The sequence below is a fragment of the Oncorhynchus nerka genome, linkage group LG7 (assembly GCF_034236695.1).
Source record: "Oncorhynchus nerka isolate Pitt River linkage group LG7, Oner_Uvic_2.0, whole genome shotgun sequence".
Lineage (NCBI taxonomy): Eukaryota > Metazoa > Chordata > Actinopteri > Salmoniformes > Salmonidae > Oncorhynchus > Oncorhynchus nerka.
The window spans coordinates 46,028,169-46,055,330 of record NC_088402.1 but is presented as its reverse complement, the minus strand read 5'-3'; the positions used below and the strand labels follow the sequence as shown (position 1 = coordinate 46,055,330).

Genomic DNA, 27,162 nt, shown 5'->3' with positions numbered 1-27,162 from the left:
ATCTGTCTGATTGATTGCTTGCCCAGTCCCCACTCCCCTCCACCCCATAAAGCCAGAACAGCAAAGCTTAATTAGAGAGAGGTGTGTGAACTATTGTGGCAAGAATTAACATATCAGTTATCTTTTGTGTTCACATTTAATATTAACAAATGACATTTGTCCGTATGTGGCACCATTTCCACGACCATTTCTTTTTGTATCTTCGGCAATACAAAAATTGCATTAATACAATGATCTGATAGGACCTCTTCATTGTGTGGCAGGAAGTAAAGGCACGTCATCTGGAGCGAGCGACAATAGTTGAATCACAGATCCAGGTAAACTATTTAAAAAATATGTGCAATTGAGAATCAAAATACCAGTCCCATCAATTGTCCACAGTGACAATGATTTATGGTTATTTCCCAGTAACTCGTTATGAATGCATGGGATGGCCTCCACTAAAGGACCCCTCGCTCTGCTTGGGCTCAGCGCGGCCGGGCCATCTAGCCTGGCGGGGGAAGCCGAAATAAACTTGAACAGCTGCGAGACGTTTGTGCTTTTAAATGATTGATTAGTTGTGAAGCCATTGCAGGTTAATCCATATGTCAAGTGTATAACATTTAACGTCCACACTCGGTGAATTCATATATTGAACCGATAAACAATTGGATGTATTTCTTAGCTAGTTAGCTAAATATGTTTTCGCTAGTCTGTCGTAGGTCTTAGCCAGCTAGCGATAGCTATTTGTTGACAATCGTAGCGAGACGGGCTGTGTGTCAAACTGCATTGTGTTCATGCTAGCTGGCTAGGTAATAGCAGCACCCCTCTCGAAATGTTTACTGTATGCAATGTTTTGCTAAACTGGCTAACAGTCGCTACAAATTCTCGGGTCAAATACAATCCTGTTCGACTTGGATCTGTGTTAATAACTTGCTAGGTTACTAACTAGCTAGCTACCTTTACTGAACTGCAACACATAAGGACAGCCAGCTGGCTAGCAATTTCAATGAGAAATTAGAAACACGGGATGTTTTAAACTTGGAATCATATCACTCATTTTCTGTGCTCTTGGTGTATCCTCTCTTGCAGGATTTGGTCCCGGCATGGGGGACATGAAGACCCCAGATTTCGATGACCTATTGGCAGCATTTGACATTCCTGACATCGATGCTAAAGAGGCCATCCAGTCTGCTGATGAGGCTGACGGGCCAGGCGGTGCACCTCTGGGAAAGCCGGACGATGGGGTTGGTGTAGGGCCATCTCTGAGACCAGCTAGCCCCACGGACCCACAGGCTGACACCCCTATTGTCAGCGTTATCGTAAAGAACTGTGTACGGCCTGACATTGATGGAGGGGATGAGGACACAGACCAGAACACTATGGACAGCATTGTCGGGGTCGCTATGGGTCCACGGCTCGGTGTCTGTGCCCCAGACATAGCGGAATCTGAACCACTCAATCACAATGGGTTTGGGGCTGCTGGTATAACTATGCCCCTAACCCAGGCTCAGGCCCAATCTAATGGGGAGCCGTGGTCAGTGTCTACCCCCAAAACGGAGGGTGGAGGAGGCGGTGCTGGATCAACTAAATTAGTCAAGCAGGTTGGCAATATATTAAACAGACTGAAGCCTCTCATGGCGCAAGGGTCGGGAGACCCTGTAGGGAGGGCGAGGAAGATGCAGCTCCTACAGCAGCAGCACACACGGCAAGAGGCAGGCAAAGAAGCTTCGTTATCCTCCTCTTCATCTGTTATGTCTGCGCCTGTTGTCTCAGGAGTGTCAGTAGGACTGTCCTCTCCTTTCTTCCCGCCTTCCAAGCCTCTGCTCCAGTCACCGCCATCCGCCCTCTCCTCACACCCGTTGCACTCATCTCAGCCGTTTAACGGGGCACCTAAAGCCGGCCCGACATTGTGTCCCAGAGACTCAGAGGGGTTGATTCAGATCCGGACCTAGGGCCCCCGCTGCTGATCCAGGAACCCCCTGGCTCCCCCTCCCGCACCCCTCCCAAACTGACCCGTCGTTTTAGGTCCTCTGCTGGCAGCTCTGACTCCACCCATCCCATGGCCTCATCGGCAGCTCACCCCAAACCAGGGGACACTCCCTCGGGCTGTAGAGTGACCTCAACCGCCCAGTCAGGCTCCACCAAGAGTCTACCACAGGAAGACAAACACCCAGAGCATGTTATAGAAGAGCGAGACTCACCTGAAAGTCCTGAGCCAGAAATACCCATATCGGCTGCACCAGTAACCGCCAAGAGGTGCTCCAGCCCTGCAGTAGCCTCCACACCACCCCCCTCAGACCTTCAGGAGCCTAAGGAGGAGGAGGAGGAGGAGGTGGAAAATGGAATAGAGAAGGCTATGGATGGAAAGGCAGATTTTGGAGAGGAAGAGGGTGCAAGAACAGGAGAGGAGAAAATGGAAGTGGATGATGGCAAGTCTACACCTCCAACCACTGAAAGTTGCACCTCAACTCCAGGAGGGCCTGCTGCTCCTGCCCGGCCCCTCAAAGTGCGGATAAAAACCATCAAAACCTCCACTGGTGGAATCACCAGAACTGTTACCAGAGTCGCACCCAAAGCAGGTGCTGCTGGAGCCAAGGGTTTGGAGCCTAGCAAAGCTCCACCAGGGGTGCGGAAGACCCCAGTCAACAGGGCCTGGAAACCTGACACTCCCTCTGGTCGTATGGCACCCTCCCAGTCACAGAAAGCAAAGAGTCTCAACACACTACCCATGTCTACACTAGCAGCCAGTAGTGCTATGCTAGCCGCTGCAACCAAGGCTCAGAACAAGATGGCTGCCTCCTCGGACTCGGACAAGGCCAAGGTATCTGCCACTGCTGTTAGCATCACTAAATCTGCCGCCCTGCCTGCCACTCCCTCGGTTGCCTCCTCTCCGAAGTTCTCAGTAGCCACGGGTGGGATGAGTGTACGTCCTGTTGGTGCTAAAACGTCTAATGGGGGCAGCGCCAGCGTCCTAACCGGTACTCACCAGCCAAACAAGCCTGCCTCCATTGTGAACAGCACGGGCGCCGTCATTTCCCGCAGCCAGTCTAGCCTGGTGGAGGCCTTCAACAAGATCCTCAACAGCAAGAACCTGCTGCCCAGTTATAAGCCTGACCTCTCGGCGGCTCCGCCCCCAGAGTGGGGGCTCCCTCTGCCTGCCATGGGCTACCGCTGTCTAGAATGTGGCGATGCCTTCGCCTTGGAGCGCAGCCTGGCTCGCCACTATGACAGGCGCTCGCTGCGCATCGAGGTGACCTGCAACCACTGTGCCAAGAGGCTGGCCTTTTTCAACAAGTGCAGCCTGCTGCTCCACGCCAGGGAGCATAAGGAACGAGGGCTGGTAATGCAGTGCTCTCACCTCATCATGAGGCCCGTCACCGTGGAGCAGATGATTGGCCAGCAGGACACCACACCCATCAGTAAGGCGGCACTTTCGGGAGAGTTTAGTGAAAATGGCTTCGTCCCATAGGACGCAGCAAAAAAAGTTTAAGCAATTTAGGACGCATACAATGTGGCTATATAAACAAAGCTTTATTTCTGTCAGGATGTGGTCCATGTTATTATATGAAACACAAGAGAGAGATACCATCATGCAATTGACTTCCAACTTCTTTGTATTCTTGCTTCGCTTTCTTGCTTTGTTGACCAGGCATGTGTTCCCCTTCTTCAATCTCCTCTCCTCCTCCAGTCTCCTCCCCCTCCACCACGTCCGGAGCCCCCGCAGTGTCATCCAGTTCCAGCCCACTGAAGGACACACAGTCTCCCTCTGCAGCCCAGCTGAGACCGGTCCGCCGTGCGCCCCAGATCCCCCAGGTGCTGATGCCCCTCCCCAGCAAGAAGGGAGAGGTGCTGCAGTACCACAACTTCAAGTGTCCCGAGTGCCAGGCCCAGTTCTCTGGCAAGGCCGAGCTGGTCGCCCACTTCCAGCAGATCAGAGCTACCCCCAACTCGGTGAGTCCTTTGATACAGAGCCTGAAGTATGGGTGTGCATTATTCACAGGCTAATGACGAACTACTAGTGTCAAGCTTAGTCATACATAATGACTGAATAAGGCAGTTTCCCAGACACAGATTGTGGACTGCTTTACTTTATGTATTACGCAATATTAGTGTTTTACTATGAAAACAAGGCATTTGTAAGGCCTCAATTAACTTTAAAACATGTTCTCTCTCTTCCTTGGCCAGACCTGTGGGTGTGCATTGATGACTGGCTTATTACACAGTACTAGTATTAGAAATAGTAGTGTATTCATAGTGTTATGCCTTAGTCAACTTTAAACATTTTCTCCCTCTCTCTCCTCCCTACCCAAACCTGTATGCTGTACTCTCCTCCCATGATGCTGCTAATGTTTACTATGAAAACGAGTTCTGATTAATTCCTCAATGTGTGTGCTGTATGTCAATCGTTAAACCTCTCATCTTCCTGCCCAGACCTGTATGCTGTGCTCCCCTCCCATGATGCTGCCTAACTGGTGCAGTGTGTCGGCTCACCAGAGGATTCATAAGCACCGGGCACCCCACGTCTGTCCAGAGTGTGGGGGCATCGCCCGGCAAGCCAGCTTCCAGACCCACCTGGAGGAGGCCTGTCTGCACTTCGCCCGCCGCATTGGATACAGGTGAAGAGATAGCGTCTGAAACAAATGTAATAAGTCTGCACACAAAAGGATGTCGCAGAAGTATTTTCACTAGCTTAAACAGATGTTTCGGCTTAAGCAGCCTTATTCAGTGTGTCGGTCATCTGCACTGATAGACAATTGTGCTACAAATACATGCACGTGTACATACCACAAACTACTGCTTAGATGCAGCGTTATGTATTATTATGACACTCCATTGTCAGGTGGATGTATGAGGGATACATACAGTAATCAAATGCAAATACACTCCCTCTAACTCAAAGATATGTGAAAAGATGTGGTTGAGGATTCTTTCCTTAGTTGCATCACAATCAAGCCACCCAATATTAGCATCAGTGACTAAACCTATGTGTTTAACATTTTGTTGTTGTTCATATCTGTTCCCCAGGTGCTCCAGTTGCCAGGTGGTCTTCGGGGGTCTGAACTCCATCAAGTCCCACATCCAGACGGCCCACTGCGAGGTGTTCCACAAGTGCCCCAGCTGCCCTATGGCCTTTAAGTCTGCCCCTAGTGCACAGGGACACATCAGCACCCAGCACCCCACCCTCACCGGGGGACAGGCCAAGTAAATACCCTACAGTCACTGAACCATGTTATGTCTCTAGGTTTAGAGCAGTGTTTTGCAATCCTGGTCCAGAGGACCCAGAGGTGTGTACTTTTTTGTCCTAGTGCTCTAGCACTAACACACTTAATTAATGTGTGTTAGAACAAAAATGTATACCTCTTTGGGTCCCCAGAATTGGGAAACACTGGTTTTTAGTTGATTGTAAAAGCATGTCTGTTTTTGTCACAATTTGAGCCCTGAATTTTTTTTTAATTCACTCCTAAATACCCTCTTTCTCTGTATTTGCAGATTGATCTACAAGTGTGTGATGTGTGATACAGTTTTTACCCAGAAACCCTTACTGTACATGCATTTCGACACCCACCTGGCCAAGCAGAAAGTGCATGTGTTCAAGTGTCCTGACTGCACCAAACTCTACGCACAGAAAGGTTCCATGATGGAACACATAAAGGTTTGTTTAGTGAAATTCCAACTCATAGGTAAACATACGATTGTAGTAAAGGAAAGTGACATGTTAGTTGATCAATCCCCTGGATGGTAAATAGTAATTTATAGGAGCTAATTTGTCAATATTGTCTTCCCTTTTCTCTTGTCTGATTGGTTATCCCTTTCTTACTTCCTCTTATCCAGACTGCTCACAGAAGGCAGTCAGTCAAACAGGAGGGCCAATCCAATGCATCTGCCCCTGCCCCCACCAACCCCTCAGCCCTCTCCCTCCCAAAATCCAAGCCCTCTGCAAAAAAGGACAACTCAGATGGGGAGGACTGGGGCCGAGACCAAGAGGAGGAGGAAGGAGAGGAAGAGGGGGGTGAGGACTATGAGGAACCTGATAATCAGTCTAGTTCTATGGAGGTAGGCAGCCATCGTGGGACCATCTCAGAATGGAGCTGCCAGCAATGTCAGAAGACCTTCACACAGAGCGACGACTACATCTCTCACATGAAGACAGAGCACGGAAAGGTAATTATCTGTATAACCTATGACCCACTTCACGTAAAAAAAAATAAAGATGTGAATCGATTATTTTTAACAAATCGAATGCCATTGTAGTATTTTGGATTTGGTTAGATCGCGGTGAATTGAATCAAATAATAATTTGTGAATTGCAAAACATAAAAATTTGTAGCCTTCCGTTGGGATTATGTTGCTGTGAAACTTGTTTTGGGCATTGCAACACAATAGATGCCAGTCAACTTGCAGAGAAACCTTCTAAAGAAAAATAAATCTGACTAACCTATAAAATACAGTGCATTCGGAAAGTATTGAGACCAAATGACTTTTTGCACATTTTGTTACGTTAGACTTATTCTAAAATGGATTAAATATATATTTTCTCATCACACTACCCCAGAATGACAAAGCCGAAACAGATTTTTAGACATTTTTGCAACTATTAAATATCTTTTAAAACATACCTTATTTACATAAGTATTTAGACCCGTTGCTATGAGATTCCAAATTAGGCTCTGGTGGATCCTGTTTACATGGAAATATGGCAGAACTATGCCTCTGGAAAAATTTACTAATTTGGCTGGGACATGCTTGCTGTAGCTAGATTTCCATACAATTTTGCGTCCGATTTTCATGTGAATATTCAAAAATCTGCATAAATGCAAATTTTCCCACAAGATATGTTGCCATCAAACTGACTTATTGCGGATAAAAGTCTGTGCGTGCTGATGGAAATAGGATATGCCGGTTATAAATGCAGACATAAATATATATAATTCGACATTTAACGGTAAAATTAATTCTGCGATAAATTGATATAATAACCATCATAACGAAGTAAACTTGGAGTTGCGCGATATGTTGTGTGGTCCTCCCACAACGACTTGGGAAACCATGCAGTTTATTAGGCTACAGATTAAAGAAATGATGAACTTCACAGGGTGGTGAAAGTGCACATGATGAGCTTAATGCCTCTGTTCCAATAAATATCCAGGGTCTTATTTTTGTGACGTAATGATCGATGCTTTTTGACAAATAAAAATACCGTTCTTATCCATAATAATCTCTTAATGTAGGTTGCTTACATCATCGGCAAGCTGTTGGCTAGAGCACATGTGCCAAGACCAGACTAGGCACATTTTCTATATAACGCAACACATTTTTGTGACAAACCCATCAGTAGAGTTCAATGCAATGGAAACCCATTTTACTTGTATTTTTCCATTCGGTACATGGGAATTTAACCAACTTTTTTATGTGCACGACGTGGTGTTGTACCAAGGGTTCTTTAGTATTTGTATGACCTCAGTGTAATGCAGGGGTGTCAAAGTCAAATGGACGGAGGGCCAAATAAAAAAATCAGCTACAAGACGAGGGCCGGACTGTTCGAATGTTCATTGAAAAATTTTTAAATGACGCATATAGTCTAGTGAACCTAATTGAACCTACTGAAAACCTAACAAATATATTACAATATGATCAGATAAATAAAGCAATATTTTCTTATGGCTCTGTCAGTAATCTTTAATTTTCAACAGACACAAAAGACAAATTTCCTTTATATAAATATCCCCATAACATGAACATTAAATGAAAGAAACCGGTATTCAAGGCACCATCAGTAGACTATATTTTCTATTTTAGCAAAAGTGGGCTAAATTTACTTCAAAGAAAAAACAATAATAGCAATTTTCTATCATCCACTCAACTGAAATATTTTTAAAATATAATTGGATTGAAATACAAAAAAATAAAGTGCAAAAATCTATTAATCAAAAACAACACTTTGTTTAAGGAGAAGTAACATGCAGTGAAAACAAATATTAAATTTTAACTTTTAAACTTGAACTGAGTAAAAACTCTAAATATGTGATTGCACAGTAATGTTCACTTGTTTGAGGTTGAGGGTGATACTTGGTGGTGTCCCATCTTTTCCACAAGTTCATCAATGTTCGGGGTAAGGCTCTGAGCTGAAGAAATCCTCAGAATTGAGTGGAGGTGTTCAGCAGTAAGTCGACTTCTGTGTGATGTTTTGTTCAGGTTCATCAAAGAAAACAGTTGTTCACACAGGTATGTGCTGCCAAACATAGACAACGTTTGAGCAGCCTGGATGCGCAGCTGGGGCATTGTGCCGGGAGGAAGCGGGCGAACTCCGCAGCACCCACTGCCGCATATTTTGCCCTCAGTGCATCATTGCATTGGAGGTCAATCAACTCCATTTGGAGGTTTGGTGGTGAGCTTTCCACGTCAACAGCAAATGGGTTACCGAGCAGTTCCAACCTGCTTTTTTGTGCTTCAAAGTCAGCAAATCGGCGTCGAAAGTCAGCGGCAAGCATACCTATTTTATCAGCCAACTGTGTGCTCGGGAACGCACTGGTAGAGAGCTTCTCTTTCATGGTCTGGCAGCTGGGAAAGTGGCTCAAATTTTCTTTCCGCATCTCGTCTCCCACAGAGTCAGTTTGGTTTTAAATGCCTTCACTGTACTGTACATATCAGAGATGACACGATCCCGACCCTGCAGCTGCAAGTTTATTGCATTCAGATGACTCGTAATGTCACACAGAAAAGCCATTTCACACAGAAACATTTCGTCTCGGAGTTGTGTTGTGTCTTTCCCTTTGCTGTCCAGAACAGACAAATCTCCTCACGAAGCTCGAAACATCTTTGAAGCACCTTTCCCTGGCTTAGCCATCGCACCTCTGTGTGATAAGGCAAATCACCATGCTCCGTTTCTAACTCCGTCAGAAATGCCTTGAACTGGCGGTGATTCAAACCTTTGGCTCTGATAAAGTTAACTGTGCGCGTGATGATGCTCATTACATGCTCCATTTTCAAGGCTTTACCGCACAACGCTTCCTGGTGTATGATACAATGATAAGCTGTCAGCTCACCTGTCGCGTTTTCCTCTTGCATCTTTTCCCGTATCTTCGCCACCAGTCCGCTCCTGTGTCCACACATCGCAGGTGCTCCGTCGGTTGTCAAACCCACGAGTTTTTCCCAAGGCAGCTCCATCTCATTTACACATCTTGACACCTCTTCATACAAATCATGCCCCGTAGTTGTGCCATGCATAGGACGTAAAGCCAAAAACTCCTCTGTCACGCTTAGGTTGGAGTCCACTCCGCGGATGAAAATTGACAACTGGGCAATGTCAGAAATGTCGGTGCTCTCATCCACAGCCAAGGAATATGCAATAAAATCTTTTCCCTTTTTCACAAGCTGCTCTTTTAGATTGATGGACAACTGGTCTACTCTCTCGGCAATGGTGTTTCTGCTCAGACTCACATTTAAAAAGAGTTGCCTTTTTCTGGGCAAACTTCGTCACAAACTTTAATCATGCAGTTTTTGATGAAATCCCCCTCCGTAAATGGCCGGGCTGATTTAGCGATCTCTTCTGCCAAAATAAAACTGGCCTTGACAGCAGCCTGGCCTTGTGATTTGGCTTTTTTGAACAGAGCCTGTCGAGATTTGAGGCCTCGTTTTAATTCCTCTGCCTTTTGTAGCCTTTGTTCCATGTCCATATTCTTGTTTTTGTCCGCGTGTTTCGTTTCATAATGTCGTCTCAGATTATACTCTTTCAGTACCGCCACACTTTCTCCACACAGAAGACACACAGGTTTTCCAGCTACCTTCGTGAACATATACTCCGACTCCCACCTTGTTTGAAACCCCCGGTTCTCAGTATCCACCTTCCGTTTTGCCATTTTTGATGGGTATCTGAAAGTTAATTTTACTGTGATGCTGACGACTGCTGTGCCAATAAATATTGAAATGAAGCAGCCTACTGCTCGGTGCGTCACCTTTGCATTGTGGGAAATGTAGTATTGGTGCGTGTAAAAGATCTGCGGGCTGCCGGCTTGCTGCGGGCCGGTTCTAATAATAAATCAAGATCATCCCAGGGGCCGTAAAAAACCTTCTTGCGGGCCGGATGTGGCCCGCGGGCCTTGACTCTGACATATGTGGTGTAATGTGTGTGTGTGTGGGGGTGTGTGCACAGAGGACTCACCCTCTTTTCTCCTCGAAACTTCCCCTGTAGACTATGAAGAAGTTCCCGTGTTGTGTGTGTGAGAGCTCCTTCTCCACCTCTTCCAGCCTGCGGCGCCATGTACGCGTCATCCACGAGGGCAACAAGAGAGTCTTCCACTGCCAGTGAGTGAACCCCATACTCATCTAAACATCCACAAAAGCACCATATTTTGTCCCCTGTAGTTCAATTGGTAGAGCTCGGATAGTGGGCTTTGATTCCCAGGGCCACTCGTACATAAAAACAAAGGCTGTATGCATGACTAACTCACTTTGGGGGGGAAAAGCGTCTGCTAAGTAGGATATATATTATACTTGAAAATGTCTGTAGAGTTGATATGACAAGACAATTAGCAGGGATATTTAGAATGTTAAGTTCAGTCGAATATCAGCCCACCTAAGGAAAGTGTGCAGCATCCTCAGAGCCTCTGTGTATACTTGTGTGTTTGCAGATATTGCACAGAGGGCAAGCGGACCTTCAGCAGTCGGCTCATACTGGAGAAGCATATCCAGGTCCATCATCACAGGGTCAGAGCCACTGACGGACAGGTCAATCCATTCTTCTTTCCATCACTTGGTGGGGGTACATTTCAGTAATGTTACCCATGGATTTGAGTATGTTAAACCAAAAATCAATACTGCTTTTTGACGTTCTCTCTTTTTGACCCCATCACCCCTCTGTCCCCATGCATGGATCTCCACAGATCAGGAAGCGTTCAGTCCCGGGTAAGGGCCCAGGCAGCTCATCTGAACTTGACGGGGAGCCACCAGGGGACGAGGAAGGGGGCGGCACGGACAGCAGAGAGGCCACAGAGGAGGGCAGCATTCCTGTGAAGAAAACGCGAGCGTCGGCGCTTCCCGAGCCCGAGGAGGACGACAACGTGTTCCGCTGCGTGCCATGCGGCTTCGCCACGGAGGACGGCGCCGAATTCCAGCGCCACATCCCGCAGCATTGCGCTGATGCCGCCTCCTTCCAGTGCCTGCAGTGTGGCGTGTGCTTCGCCTCGGCTGGCTCCCTGGGACGCCACCGTTTCATCACCCACCGTGTGAGAGATCCCCAGGGGGAGTCACACCACAGGCCACCCCGCACCACCTCCTCCCCGGACGACTTACCCTCGTCCCCACAGGACGGAGAGGACGGTAAGGGGAAAATGAGCTGCAGGGTGTGCAGCCGGCGCTTCGACAGGGCCTCCGACCTTAACACCCACTTGAGGACCCATGGCATGGCCTTCATTACTGCCCACAAGACGGACAAGCCCCAGTAGGGTGAAGTTGCCCCTCGATGCTGATCCTGGGTCAGTTTTGAATTTCCCTCACTAATGGTTAGGATTGGGGGAGAAGAAGCAGATCCTAGATCTCTAACTCGGGAAAACTTCACTCCAGAGCCGGACAAGCCCCAGTATGGAAAGGAGGGGTGAGGCCTCGGAGTAACCGACAGGCCTGGGAGATGAGGGGTTTTGACTTGGAATACTTTTAGGGGAACTGAATGTGGATAGATGAGAGCTGACCCAGATGTACTTCTGTGCCGTTTTGAGCCACTTGACCTCCTTTGTCACACCTGCATGCTGAGCAGTGGCCTGGACACGCATGAGGATGGGAGTTCTGAGGGTCAAGACCACCTGATCATAGCATCGATATCGGCCATACGTGTCCAACTTTTCCATGATTGTGTATGTTTTTCTGCCATTAATATGGTTTGTCTATCTTTAATGTGAACCATGCTATCATTTCTACATGCATTTCCTTCCTTTTCCAAGCTGTGTCTTGAAAGGTATTCTGTCTCGCGTTGCATCCACACCGACCCACTGTACAAAGAAAGCACTCTTGTTGGTCATAGATCAGTTTCTATGGGTCCACCTCTTTAGTGAGGGTTCGATAACTGTTCTCAAATCAGTATCTGAAGCAAAAAATAGTATTGAGAGTAACACTGATTTTAAGTACTAATGACATTGTTCTATTTATTTATATGAAACACATTGTTGTCGTTGTTTGTGAGACATTGCAGCCAATCTTATGGTAAAGGGAACTTGAAATGTATGACACAGACAGGTGAGATTTATTTCTCTGTTTTGATACGCTGAACAAAAATATGAACGCAATATATAAAGTGTTGGTCCCATGTTTCATGAACTGAAATAAAATATCCCAGAAATGTTCCAGGCGCACAAAAAGCTTCTCTGAAATTTTGTGCACAAATGTGCTTTTAGTGAGCATTGCTCCTTTGCCAAGATATGCCACACCTGTTTGGTGGAATATCAAGAAGCTAATTAAACAGCATAATCATTAAACAGGTGCAATAGCTGCCTCTGTCGTTTTTGAGAATTTGGCAAGTACAGCCTCACAACCACGCCAGCCCAGGACCTCAACACAAACTGTCACAAACCATCGTCTTCACCTGACTGCAGTTTGGTGTCAACCATGTCAGTTGGCAAATGCTCACCTCCGATGGCCACTGGCACGCTGGAGACGTTCTCTTCACGGATGAATCCCAGTTTAAACTATACGAGGCAGATGGTGTTGTGTGGATGAGCGATTTTCTGATGTCAACATGGGGAACAGAGTGCCCCGTGGTGGTGGAGTTATGGTATGGGCAGGCATAAGCTACGGACAACGAACACAACATTTAATCAATGGCAGCTTGAGCGCACAAAGATATTTTGTCGAGATCCTGAGGCCCACCGTACCGCCATTCATCCGCCGCCATCACCTCATGTTTCAGCATGATAAAGCAACGCCCCATGTCACAAGGATCTGTACACAATTCCTGGAAGCTCAATGTCCCAGTTCTTTTATGGCCTGCATACTCCAGTTGCCCATTGAGCATGTTTGGGATTGACATGTACGAAAACGTGCTCCAGTTGCCATCAATATCCAGCAACATCGCACAGCCATTGAAGAGTGGGACAACATTCCACAGGCAACAGCCTGATGAACTCTATGGGAAGCTGTGTCACACCAGATACTGGCTTGTTTTCAGATCCACGCCCCTACCTTTTTTATTAAGGTATGTAACCAACACACACATATTGGTATTCCCAGTCGTGAAATCCATAGATTGGGGCCAAATTAATTTATTTATATTGACAGATTGCCTTATATGAACAGGAAAATCTTTGAAATTGTTGCGTTTATAAGTTCAGTGTAGATTATTGTAACCCGTCTTGTTTCGAGTGGTACATTGTCATCAATCTTCTAGCCAAGATAAGTGAGTTCCAAGGTTTTACCAGTGGTGGACATGGGTATATGTTGGGTACATGTCATACTCTAAAAGAAAGTGTTCGGGTTTTGTTACTTATGAAAATGTGAATTTAAGTATAGTATTTGTACTCAAATGCTTTGTTCTTCAACCAATTTGAAACAAAAATTAACAGGATTTTTATGGGAGGTAGGCTAGCTATAGATTGTCACTCACAACTAAGCAGAGGGAGAGTGCGAGGGGTTGTAATTTGTGTTTTAATGTGTGGACATTTCTCTGAGTTGTTTTCTAACTGCAGAATCAGTGCTTGAACTGTTTTTTTGTTTTCGTCACCTGCTATGAAGTACTGTGTGTGTGTGTATATATATATATATACCGTGCATTCGGAAAGTATTCAGACCCCTTCCCTTTCCACATTTTATCCTTGGGTATATATATATATATATATATATACACACACTGCTCAAAAAATAAGGGGAACACTTAAACAACACAATGTAACTCCAAGTCAATCACACTTCTGTGAAATCAAACTGTCCACTTAGGAAGCAACACTGATTGACAATACATTTCACATGCTGTTGTGCAAATGGAATAGACAACAGGTGGAAATTATAGGCAATTAGCAAGACACCCCCAATAAAGGAGTGGTTCTGCAGGTGATAACCACAGACCACTTCTCAGTTCCTATGCTTCCTGGCTGATGTTTTGGTCACTTTTGAATGCTGGCGGTGCTTTCACTCTAGTGGTAGCATGAGACTGAGTCTACAACCCACACAAGTGGCTCAGGTAGTGCAGCTCATCCAGGATGGCCCATCAATGCAAGCTGTGGCAAAAAGGTTCGCTGTGTCTGTCAGCGTAGTGTCCAGAGCATGGAGGCGCTACCAGGAGACAGGCCAGTACATCAGGAGACGTGGAGGAGGCCGTAGGAGGGCAACAACCCAGCAGCAGGACCGCTACCTCCGCCTTTGTGCAAGGAGCAGCAGGAGGAGCACTGCCAGAGCCCTGCAAAATGACCTCAGGCAAGCCACAAATGTGCATGTGTCTGCTCAAACGGTCAGAAACAGACTCCACGAGGGTGGTATGAGGGCCCGACGTCCACAGGTGGGGGTTGTGCTTACAGCCCAACACTGGTGCCCTGTGCTCTTCACAGATGAAAGCAGGTTCACACTGAGCACATGTGACAGTCTGGAGACGCCGTGGAGAACGTTCTGCTGCCTGCAACATCCTCCAGCATGACCGGTTTGGTGATGGGTCAGTCAGGTGTGGGGTGGCATTTCTTTGGGGGGCCGCACAGCCCTCCATGTGCTCGCCAGAGGTAGCCTGACTGCCATTAGGTCCCGAGATGAGATCCTCAGACCCCTTGTGAGACCATATGCTGGTGCGGTTGGCCCTGGGTTCCTCCTAATGCAAGACAATGCTAGACCTCATGTGGCTGGAGTGTGTCAGCAGTTCCTGCAAGAGGAAGGAATTGATGCTATGGACTGGCCTGCCCGTTCCCCAGACCTGAATCCAATTGAGCACATCTGGGACATCATGTCTCGCTCCATCCACCAACGCCACTTTGCACCACAGACTGTCCAGGAGTTGGCGGATGCTTTAGTCCACGTCTGGGAGGAGATCCCTCAGGAGACCATCTGCCACCTCATCAGGAGCTTGCCCAGGCGTTGTAGGGAGGTCATACAGGCACGTGGAGCCCACACACACTACTGAGCCTCATTTTGACTTGTTTTAAGGACATTACATCAAAGTTGGATCAGCCCGTAGTGTGGTTTTCCACTTTAATTTTGAGTGTGACTCCAAATCCAGACCTCCATGGGTTGATACATTTGATTTTTGTGTGATTTTGTTGTCAGCACATTCAACTATGCAAAGAAAAAAGTATTTCATTCATTCAGATCTAGGATGTGTTATTTTAGTGTTCCCTTAATTTTTTTGAGCAGTGTACATATGTTCCATAATGACAAAGCGAAAACAGGTTTTTAGCAAGTTTACTAAAAATAAAACATACCTTATTTACACGCTTTGCTATGACTCGAAATTGAGCTCAGGTGCATTCTGTTACAACTTGGGAGTCCACCTGTAGTAAATTCAATTGATTGGACATGATTTGGAAAGGCACACCTGTCTATATAAAGGTCCCACAGTTGGCAGTGCATGTCAGAGCACAAACCAATGAGGTCGGATAAATTATCCGTAGAGGTTCTAGAGAGGATTGTGTCGAGGCACAAATTTGGGGAGGGGTACCAAAACATTTCTGCAGCATGGAAGGTCCCCACGAACACAGTGACCTCCATTACTCTTCCTAGAGCTGGCCGTCCTGCCAAACTGAGCAATCACAGGAGAAGGGCTTTGGTCAGGGAGGTGACCAAGAACCTGATGGTCACTGACAAAAGATCCAGAGTTCCTCTGTGGAGATGGAAGGACAACCATCTCTGCAGCACTCAACCAATCAGGCCTTTATGGTAGAGCGACCAGACGGAAGCCACTCCTCAGTAAAAGGCACATAACAGCCCGCTTGGAGTTTGCCTAAAGGCTCCTAACTGGTCTGATGAAACCAAGATTGAATTCTTTGGCCTGAATGCCAAGCGTCAGGTCTGGAGGAAACCTGGCACCATCCCTATGGTGAAGCATGGTGGTGGCAGCATCATGCTGTGGGGTTGTTTTACAGTGGCACGGACTGGGACACTAGTCAGGATCGAGGGAAAGATGAACATAGCAAAGTACAGAAAGGTCCTTGATGAAAACCTGCTCCAGAGCACTCAGGACCTCAGACTGGGATGAAGGTTCCCCTTCCAACAGGACAATGACCCTAAGCACACAGCCGAGACAACACAGGAGTTGCTTCGGGACAAGTATCAATGTCTAGGGTGGCCCTGTCAGAGTCCAGACTTGTAAATGTAAATGTCATTATGGGGTATTGTGTGTAGATTTGAAGGGGAAGAAACTATTCAATTTTAGAATAAGGATGTAACGTAACAAATTCAAGGGGTCTGAAAACTTTCTGAATGCACTGTATATACAGTACCAGTCAAGTTTGGACACACCTACTCATTCCAGGGTTTTTCTTTTACTATTTTCTACATTGTAGAATAATAGTGAAGACAAACTATGGAATAATGTAGTAAACCAAAAAGTGTTAAACAAATCACCTTATATTTGATTCTTCAAAGTAGCCACCCTTCGCCTTGATGACAGCTTTGCACCCTGTTGTTATTCTCTCAACCAGCTTCACCTGAAATGCTTTTCCAACATAGGCTGAGCACTTGTTGGCTGCTTTTCCTTCACTCTGCGGTTCAACTCATCCCAAACCTTCTTAATTGGGTTGAGGTCGGAAGCCAGTTCAACTGATACAGCACTCCCATCACTCTCCTTCTTGGTCAAATAGCCCTTACACAGCCTGGGAGTTGTGTTAGGTCATTGTCCTGTTGAAAAACAAATTATAGTCCCATAAAGAGCAAACCAGATTGGATGGCGTTTCACTGCAAAATGCTGTGGTAGCCATGCTTGTTAAGTGTGCCTTGAATTCTAAATAAATCACTAACAGTGTCACCAGCAAAGCACCCCCACACCATCACAACTCCTCCTCCAAGCTTCACGGTGAGAACCACACAAATGCAGAGATCATCCATTCACCTACTCTGCGTCTCAAAGACACTGTGTTGGATCCAAAAATCTTACACTTGGACTCAACCGACCAAAGGACAGATTTCCACCGGTTTAATGTCCATTTCTCGTATTTCTTGACCCAAGCAAGTCTCTTCTTCTTATTGGTGTGGTTTCTTTGCAGCAAATCGACCATGAAGGTCTGGTTCACCGAGTCTCCTCTGAACAGTTGATGTTGAGATGTGTCTGTTACTCTAATGAACTTATCATCTTCAAATCAAATTTGATCTGTAACATACATGTCTAGCAGATGTTATTGTGGGTGTAGTGAAAACCTTGTTTCTAGCTCCAACAGTGTAGTAATACCTAACTGAAGCATTTATTTGGGCTGCAATTTCTGAGGCTGGTAACTCTAATGAACTTATCCTCTGCAGCAGGGGTAACTCTGGGTCTTCCTTTCCTGTGCCCGTACTCATGAGCCAGTTTCATCATAGCGCTTGATGGTTTTTGCGACTGCACTTGAAGAAACTTTCAAATAAATGTTCCACATTAAAGTAATGATGGACTGTCATTTCTCTTGTTTATTTGAGCTGTTCTTGCCAATATGGACTTATCCCTATTTGGTAAAAGACCATCTTCTGTATACCACAGTTACCTTGTCAGAAATGCATTGAGGAAAGAAATTCCACAAATTAACTTTTAACACCTCCAGGTGACTACCTCATGAAGCTGGTTGAGAGAATGCCAAGAGTGTGCAAAGCTGTTATCAAGGCAGAGGGTGGCTACTTTGAAGAATCACAAATATATTTTGATGTTTGACACTTTTTTGGGTTACTACATGATTCCATATGGGTTATTTCATACAGTAGTTTTGATATCTAAACTATTATTCTACAAAATTGGTGTCAACTTTTGACTGGTACTGTATTTTCCTACATTTTGTTACGTTCTAGCCGTATTCTAAAATGTATTAAATTGTTTTTTTCTTTATCAATCTACACACAATAACCCATATTGACAAATTTAAAAACAATTTTTTTTTTTATGTAAGCAAATGTATAAAAGTCGAGGCAGTGATTACAGCCTCGAGTATTCTTAGCACACCTGTATTTAGCCCGGGTAGGCCGTCATTGTAAAATAAGAATTTGTTAGTAACTGACTTACCTAGTCAAATATAGGTTAAATAAAATTTTAAAAAATTAAATCCCAATTTTTCTCTGCAGATCCTCAAGGTCTGTCGGGTTGGATGGGGATCGTCGCTGCACAGCTATTTTCAGGTCTCTCCAGAGATGTTCGATCGGGTACAGTCCAGGCTCTGGCTGGGCCACTCCAAGTACATTCAGAGACTTGTCCCGAAGCCACTCCTGCATTGTCTTGGCTGTGTGCTTAGGGTCGTTATCTTGTTGGAAGGTGAACCTTCGCCCCAGTCTGAGGTCCTGAGTGCTCTGAAGCAAGCAGGTTTTCATCAAGGATCTCTGTACTTTGCTCTGTTCATCTTTCACTTGATCCTGACTAGTCTCCCAGTCCCTGCTGCTAAAAACCGCCACCACCGTGCTTCGCCGTAGGGATGGTGGCAGGTTTCCTTCAGATGTGACGCTTGGCATTCAGACCGCAGAGTTCAATCTTGGTTTCATAACACCACAGCATTTTGTTTCTCATGGTCTGTCCTTTAGGTTCCTTTTGGCAAACTCCAAGCAGGCTGTCATGTGCCTTTTAATGAGGAGTGGCTTCCATCTGGCTACTACCATAAAGCCCTGATTGGTGGGGTGCTGCAGAGATGGTTGTCCTTCTGGAAGGTTCTCCCATTTCCACAGAGGAACTCTGGAGCTCTGTCAGTGACCACCGGGTTCTTGGTCACCTCCCTGACCAAGGCTCTATGGAAAATCCATTCGGCCTAATGGCTTGGTTTTTGCTCTGACATGCACTGTCAACTGTGGGACCTTTATATAGACGTGTGTTCCTTTCCAAATCACGTCCAATCAATTTAATTTACCACAGGTGGACTCCAAGTTGTAGAAACATTCAAGGATGATCATTGGAAACAGGATGCACCTGAGCTCAATTTCGAGTCTCACAGCAAAGGGTCTGAATACTTATGTAACAAAGGTATGTTTATTTTTTTAGATATTAGCAAAAATGTGTGTAGATTGAGGAAAAGTTTTTATTTAATCCATTTTAGAATAAGGCTGTAACATAAAATGTGAAAAAAGGGAAGGGGTCTGAATACTTTCCGAAGGTACTATAGATAAATAATGATTCCGCTTTTATTTTCCATCTGTATTGTGTGCTGAATTGCCATACATTTTTATGTGCCGTTTCAAAATAAATGTGTACGGGAGAACTTTGCTTTATCAAGCCTTTACTTCTGTCCAGTCATTGAAGAAGCTTTATATAACTGTTTAGGGACAGTATTGTATTTTTAATTTAGGCACATTTACAACTAGAGTATTTTATACAGATAGATAATCATTCCTCTGTTTATAATTGTGACACATACACTAGTGTCTTGCAAAGAGTGTAATCTTATAGCCCTTTAGGATATAACAGTTTAAAATCCCACTATTAGATTCTCCCATTTCACATGATGGTTCCATCAAGTCCATCCTTAGGGTCTTTTTTTTCTGGATGTAGCTCCACTGCCTGCCTGCTCTCAGTGGCCTGTCCTTGGGCTGAGGACTCCAAGATGAGCCCCTTCTCTGGATGGTGGACCTCAATGAGGAGCTCGTAGATCAGTGTGCCTACCAGAGCGCCGGCACAAGTGGCCACTAAAGGCACCCACCACCAACCACGTCCCGCCCTGAGAGGGAAAGAAAGAAACAGTAACATCTCTTACCTGCTATCTGTATCAGTGTATACACAATGTCAAAGTACAATACTTTGCGATCAGCTTAAGATACTCATGTGAATTTCAAGATCCCCCTAAAAATGCCTAACATATTAAAGTACTTGTTTGGTTTACTTAAACAAGGGCATTAAGAGTGTCAAAATATGTAGCAGAACTGACTTACTTAAACACCTCATCCCCCCAGCCAGCAATGTATGTGAACAGTCTAGGCCCAATGTCTCTGGCTGGGTTCAGGGCGTAGCCGCTGTTGGAGCCCATGGAGACTCCGATCACCAACACCACAGCCCCCACCAGCACCGGCTGCAGACCTGCAGGCGCCGGGCTGTTCCTGCTGTCCCCCAGAGCCAGGATACACACCATGAGAGCAGCCGTGCCAACCACCTGGAGGTGGTGAGCCGGTTAACCACTACAGAGCAGTGACACCATGATGGCTGAGGCGCCATTCAACCTCTCCCAAATGATTGATAACAAATCAGCCCTTAGTAAAATACCTGATTGAGTCTTCCAGGTACAAATACATTTCCAATGTGTTTATGTTAGTTATCCTATATTCATGTAAACCAAGAAGGGGGTTCCGACCTGGTCCATGATGCCCCCCCACAGGCTCAGGTAGTCAGCAGGGTATGTGGAGAAGATGCCTGCTGTGGCTTTGGGACCACTCACGGTCAGGTGACCACCGCTGTAGAACTGTATAGCATCTGTGAATGGAAACACGCACAATCATGCTCCAGCCATAACTTTTGATTTTCTAGTAATCAAGGTTGATATTCTACATTTTCCCCTTACCACAGTACTGCAGGGCTACAGTGGCAGCAGCCATAACTTTAGATTTTCTAGTATTCAAGGTTGATATTCTACATTTTCCCCTTACCATAGTACTGCAAGGCTACGGTGGCAGCAGCCATAAAGGCCCCCAGAATCTGGAACAAGACGTAGAAAGGCAGGCGTGTCCAAGGATGTCTGCCCAGAAAGCAGAGGCTGAGAGACACTGCAGGGTTCAGGTGAGCACCTTTGAGAGAACAAAACAACCATTATTTGATAATGTATCAACTATTTTATCAAGATATGGCCTCTTTCTTTCCTCTCCCTCATCCACATGTATAGATTTACACTCATAGACTTTACCTGACACCCCACGGGAAACATAGACTCCAAAGGTGGTTCCCAGAGCGAAACCCAGATTGATTGACAGGTAGTGACCGTTACTGTTTTCAGATGTCGTTACCTGGGCAACGGAGCCACATCCAAACAGCTGCAGTCACAACAAAACAAGGTCTGTGTCAGAGGAGTTATATCCCTAATGCATCGTATCCCCATTTTTTAAAACTACTGCTTGAATTGAGATGTCAAATCATCTCAGAATTTACTGTCATGGCTAATAAATCAGGTAACCAGGAAGGCCTATATCAAATTTCAATTGAAAGTGGTTCCCCATTGTCGTTTACTCAAATAGTGGGGTAACCTCAGAGAACCATTCCAGATTAGGCACATTTGTCTGATAAGCCAGTCTTTACATTCCACTGTTCTGAGGAAGTGTATCGCTTTATGATTTTGTTGTTCGCTATAATTTTTTATTGACCCTGGCAAGAGCAACAAGGCATTAATCTCAAGGCTTGGGGCATGTTCAATAGGGCAGAACGTTTATAATATTGCAAACGGAAATGTACAAACATTCTCTTTTCCAAATTACTCAAATTCTACTGATTTAGGAATTCCCTCCCACACCTCTCCTTCCACTCATGCTCTCTTTCGCTCTCTCTCGGAGGTCAAAGTCCTTGGTTAGCCATTGTAACGATCCACCAATAGCACAAATGGGGTTTTGCAAGCACTTACAATTCAAAACAAGATCAGAGCGAGATAGTGTGTGGAAGGACTGGAGATTCAAATTAGAATAATAGAAACATTAAATGCCAAAGTTATCCTTAGTTGGATTGCACCTGCGCTGTCCCTTCCACCATTCACTGTACTTTGACAGACCGACCAATGGACAGATGTCTTAAGGAATAAGGCTCAACCTGAAGGATACACACCAACACACATATACAATCCTTGAAATACTACAATCATCTCCCTCTGCCTAACCTCAACCCTTACAACTGAGGTACTAGAAGGACAAGTCTCTCCAACCATTCCTACAGAGCAGCATGTACTATTCTGCCCAGTATCAGAAAGGCACTCACAATCATGATGTAGACCCCCAGGCACTCAGCCAAACACTCTCTGGCAAGGCTACTCCTGATTCGAAATTTATTTAGCAGTCGGTCCATCCCTGTAGCGTGTTTTGGACACTAAAAAGGAAGCTAATATAATGTCCTCATCAGTAGTACTACGTAACTTGGACAGTGAACTTTTCCTCTCCGGCTGACTATTAACACGTTCACAGACTGAGAAGGCTTGCACTCATACCCGCAATCCTCTACGTCACTTGTTTTATGGCATGACTGAGGCTTGTGTATGTAGAAGGGTTATCAATCTGTGGGTCGTTCCACGAAGAGTCGTTTCTGTGTTCTTTTTAAGTAGGAATTGTGCACCAATATTACATTTGTTTGTTATATTAAATGAAGAGCCCAATAAAACAACCCTGATATTTTTTTTATTTTTTGGGTGGGGGTTCCGCTTTAATATTGGAACTAGATTGTGGTTTATATCAATTTAATTGTCTGCATCATTTCCCATCCCTCATATTTATTGTATAACTATATATTATTTGAAATATATATATTTTTCCTTAACCCTACCACTTTCCCCTAACATTCTATTGGTTGCAAGAATTTTGTATCATAATTTAAGTAGAAAAACGCTACGTTTTGAATCCAGCGTTGTTTTGTTGTATCAGTTCTTAAACCATGTGCCTTGGAATTGGTGCAACGAAAATATTTTGCAATCTGTATGGCACAGCTGTAAATTTGTTGATCTAGCTCCAACAGTGCAGTAATATCTAACAATTACCAACAATACACACAACCTAAAAGTAAAATAATGGAACTAAGGAATATATAAATATTAGGATGAGCAATGTCAGTGGCATAGACTAAAATACAGTATATACACATATGAGATGAGTAAAGCAAAAATATGTAAACATTGTTAGAATGGCTTGTGTTCCATTATTACATTTCAAGTCTATATATATGGGGCAGCAGCCTCTAAGGTGCAGGGTTACGTAACCGTGTCAAAGCCGCCTAGTGATGGCTATTTAACAGTCTGATGGCCTTGAGATAGAAGCTGTTTTTCAGTCTCCCGGTCCCAGCTTTGATGCACCTGTACTGACCTCACCTTCTGGATGATAGTGGTGTGAACAGGCAGTGGCTCGGGTGGTTGTTGTCCTTGATGCTCTTTTTGGCCTTCCTGTGACATCGGATGCTGTAGGTGTTCTGGAGGGCAGGGAGTTTGCCCCGGGTGATGCGTTGGGCAGTGTGATAGATAAATGATATATTTACCTGATTTGTATGACATGAATAATTAACGATTATATACACTTAACTAATAGTGAGACATTTCTCTCCTTCATTCTGAGTGAACTGAGAGGAGTCTTTTGAAGCTTGGCCAGCAACTGATTAATGATGGCCAGGTAAAGACCTACAGCTGGCATTCCCTAGATAAGATGAGGTGGGTGTAACCGAGATAAATAGAGCCTGGGGGAGTAGAACATAATAATTATTGTGTCTAATTATCCTGGCATCTGGGAGACAACACCAGAGGCAGATGACAACAGGATGAACCCAAAGTGGCTTATGGTGCCCCCCTATCTATATGGGAAGGGTGGAACCAAACATACTTGGTATCAGCTATATAAAAAAACTGTGCATTGTCTGTAAAGGTTGCTCAGCCCAACAGTCAAGACTGTTGAGTTGACCGGTTTCATTATTGCAATAACGAATTGATTTTAAATAAAGATGATTATTTGAAGAAATGAATTTCCACAACAGCAGACTGACTCTGTAGTGCCCTGCGGTTGCGGGTGGTGCAGTTGCCATACCAGGCGATGATACAGCCTGACAGGATGCTCTCAATTGTGCATCTGTAAAAGTTTGTGAGGGGTTTAGGTGCCAAGCCAAATTTCTTAAGTCTCCTGACGTTTAAGAGGGGCTTTTGTGCTTTCACCACACTGTCTGTATGGGTGGACCATTTCAGATTGTCAGTGATGTGTTCCCCGAGGAACTTGAAGCTTTCCACCTGCTCCTCTGCGGTCCCGTCGATGTGGATCCTCTGCTGTTTCCTGAAGTCCACGATCAGCTCCTTTGTTTTGTCGACATTGAGTGGAAGGTTATTTTCCTGGCACCACACTCTCAGGGTCCTCACCTCCTCTACTGTAGGCTGTCTCGTCATTGTTGGTAATCAGGCCTAATACTGTAGTGTCGGAGGCATGTGTGGCCACGCAGTAATAGATGAACAGGGAGTACAGCAGGGGGCTGAGCTTAATGATGAGCTTGGAGGATACTATGGTGTTGAATGCTGAGCTATAGTCAATGAACAGCATTTTTACATCGGTATTCCTTTTGTCCAGATGGGATAGGGCAGTGTGCAGTGCGATTGCATCGTCTGTAGATCTTTTGAGACGGTAAGCAAATTGAAGTGGGTCTAGGGTGTCAGGTAAGGTAGAGGTATTATGATCATTAATTAGCCTATCAAAGCACTTCATGATGACAGAGGTCCGATAGTCATTTAGTTCAGTTACCTTTGCCTTCTTGGGTAGGGGAACAATGGTGGCCCTCTTGAAGCATGTGGGAACAGCAGACTGGGATCGGGAGAGATTGAATATGTCCATAAACACTCCAGCCAGCTGGTCTACCCATGCTCTGACGACGCGGCTAGGGATGCCGTCTGGGCCGGCAGCCTTGCGAGGGCTAACATGCTTACATGTCTTACTCACGTTTGCCACGGAGTGCCCACAGTTCTTGGTAGCGGGTCAGGTCCGTGACACTGTGTTATCCTCAAAGCCGGCAGAGGGGTTTAGCTTGTCCGGAAGCAAGACGACAGTGTCCTTGACATGGCTGGTTTTCCCTTTGTAGTTTGTGATTGTCTGTTGACCCTGTCACATACGTCTCGTGTCGGAGCCATTGAATTGTGACTCCACTTTGTCTCTATACTGACGTTTTGCCTGTTTGCTTGCCTCACGGAAGCAATAACTACACTTTGTATTCAGCCATATTCCCAGTCACCTTGCGGTGGTTCGCACTTTCAGTTTTGCGTGAATGCTGCCATCTATCCACGGTTTCTGTTTAGGCTAGGTTTTAATAGTCAGAGTGGGTACAACATCTCCTATACACTTCCTGATAAACTCAGTCCCCGTAACAGTGTATTCGTCAATGTTATTCTGAGGCTACCCAGAACATATCCCAGTCCGCGTGATCAAAACAATATTGAAGCGTGCATTCCGATTGGTCAGACCAGCATTGAATAGTCCTTACCATGGGTAATTTCCGTTTGATTTTCTGCCAATAGGAAGAGAGGAGCAAAATGTAGTCGATCTGATATGCCGAAGGGAAGGCGGGGGAGGGTCTTGTAGGCATCCTGGAAGTTGGAGTTGCAGTGGTTGAGTGTTTTAGCAGCGAGAGTACTACAGTCACAATGTGTTGATAAAACTTCGGTAACGTTTTCCTCAAATTTGCTTGGTTAAAATCCCTACAATAATCCCTACAATAAATAATAATAATAATAATTATCCCAACAATAAATGCGGCCTCAGGATATGTGGTTTCCAGTTTGCAAAAGGTCCAGTGAAGACCTTTGAGGGCAGTCGTGGTATCGGCTTGAGGGGGAATATACACCGCTGTGACTATAACCGAAGAGAATTCTCTTGGGAGGTAATACGGTCGGCATTTGATTGTGAGGTATTCTAGGTCGGGTGAACAAAAGGACTTGTGTTTCTGTATGTTATCACAATCACGAAACATAAACCCCCACCTTTTTTCTTCCCAGAGAGTTCTTTTTTCCTGTCTGTGTGATATACTGAGAACCCAGCTGGCTGTATGGACAGGGACAGTATATCCAGAGTGCCATGTTTCTGTGAAACAGTATGTTACAATCCCTGATGTCTCTCTGGAAGGAGATTCTCGACCACTTTATTATCCAGAGACTGAACATAAGCAAGTAATATGCTCAGAAGCGGTGGGTGGTGTTCACACCACCTGAGTCGGACTAGCAGACCACTCCAAATACCTCTTCTCCGCTGGCGATGTTTTGGATAAGCCTCTGGAATCAGTTCAATTGCCCTGGGGGGTACGAACAACGGACACTCGGGAAAGTCGTATTGCTGGTGAGTTACCGCCGCTCCGATATCCAAAAGTTATTTCCAGGTTTATGTAATAACACAAAACATTTCCTGGGCTAATAAAAAACTAAATGCTGTGAAGTTGCTTAAGAGCTGCCGTATCTGTCGGTGCCAAGTTTGCATTTGAGTTTCACCATAATATTTGCTGTAATATAAAGGTCTGTCATTTCTGGTGGATTAAACAGAAATTGCAACCAAATTTCTATGGGTTGTTTTAAAAATAGCGATACTTTGGAGATTATTTAATTTTCAAATAACCGAAAGTCGGAGGTTGTAACCTGAATAGAGGGAAAATGGCCATTCTTTACTAATCTGCTAGAGAACCAGTTTGGATTTAAGTAAAGCTTTTGTATGACTGAAGCCTTTAGTATTTAATCATTTCTACCCTCCGAATTCAAATTCATTATATAAATAGGCCCGTTTAATTTTGTCATGCTTGCCATTCCAAATAGAATTGAATAATTTGAGCTTATATAATTTTATAAACAAGTCATTAGCTTAGTGATTTTTTCACAAATAGACAGGCATTTTTGTTTCCATTGGATTACCTCTTGTCCTCTTGAAAATGCGCAGCAGCCATGACAAAGGTATTGGGTGTACACCTTATGAAATGTTAACAAGATGACCAATGAACACCCCAGGGGTGAGACCTATGACTGACCGACAGGTAGACATAACTGAGACCATCTTGAGTACATGAAGGAACTAACTTCTGTTGTAAATTTTCTCCACTCTCACACTAGGAAGGCAGCAGAACCAATCCCAGAGGTCCGGATGGCACCATCTCTCCCATTCCAGGTTTCTCCCAGGTTGGCAACCATCCTGCTTTTGGAGGAAAGAGGCTGAGATCCACCGATGAGGAGGGCCGGAGGAGAAAAGGGGAAGACCACAGCCAGAGGGCCAAGACCAAAGGTCAGAAGAACCAACAGAGGGTTCAGCCACAGAACCTGAAGAGTCATCAGATGTCGAGGAAACCATCATACACACACACTATGGTTGTGAAACAAGAAAATTGCAACCATGGAAACACACATGCAGGGTATTTATTGCTCTCACATCCTACCCGTTCCCTTTGTGGACGGG

The 27,162-nt window shown here is 45.1% G+C and overlaps 2 protein-coding genes across 2 annotated transcripts; one reads left to right on the top strand and one right to left on the bottom strand.

Annotated features, from left to right (window-relative positions):
• The first annotated feature begins 71 nt into the window (after positions 1-71).
• On the top strand, positions 72-12,450 carry LOC115131794 (zinc finger protein 687b-like). Its single transcript, XM_029663790.2, is given in 11 exon segments — positions 72-317; positions 1,072-1,908; positions 1,911-3,401; positions 3,632-3,933; positions 4,414-4,598; positions 5,008-5,184; positions 5,473-5,635; positions 5,815-6,144; positions 10,172-10,284; positions 10,611-10,707; positions 10,863-12,450. Coding segments are annotated over 10 exon segments (4,242 nt in total). The 5' UTR covers positions 72-317; positions 1,072-1,085; the 3' UTR covers positions 11,424-12,450.
• Positions 12,451-19,103: 6,653 nt separating this feature from the next.
• aqp10b (aquaporin 10b) lies at positions 19,104-22,217 on the bottom strand. Its single transcript, XM_029665508.2, has 6 exons — positions 21,986-22,217; positions 20,931-21,057; positions 20,677-20,814; positions 20,385-20,503; positions 19,969-20,186; positions 19,104-19,757 (listed from the first exon to the last, which is right to left on the bottom strand). The coding sequence occupies exons 1-6, from the start codon at positions 22,070-22,072 to the stop codon at positions 19,538-19,540; spliced, it is 909 nt and encodes a 302-aa protein (XP_029521368.1). The 5' UTR covers positions 22,073-22,217; the 3' UTR covers positions 19,104-19,537.
• Between the last annotated feature and the right edge of the window lie 4,945 nt (positions 22,218-27,162).

Bases quoted from the DNA above. Each gene is read 5' to 3' on its own strand.
- aqp10b (XM_029665508.2), bottom strand. From the start codon at position 22,072: ATGGACCGACTGCTAAATAAATTTCGAATCAGGAGTAGCCTTGCCAGA. The intron at 20,815-20,930 runs GTAAAGTCTATG...GTTCTCTCAAAG, and splicing joins TGTTTCCCGTGGGGTGTCAG to GTGCTCACCTGAACCCTGCA. The intron at 20,504-20,676 runs GTAAGGGGAAAA...TTCCATTCACAG, and splicing joins CGTAGCCTTGCAGTACTATG to ATGCTATACAGTTCTACAGC.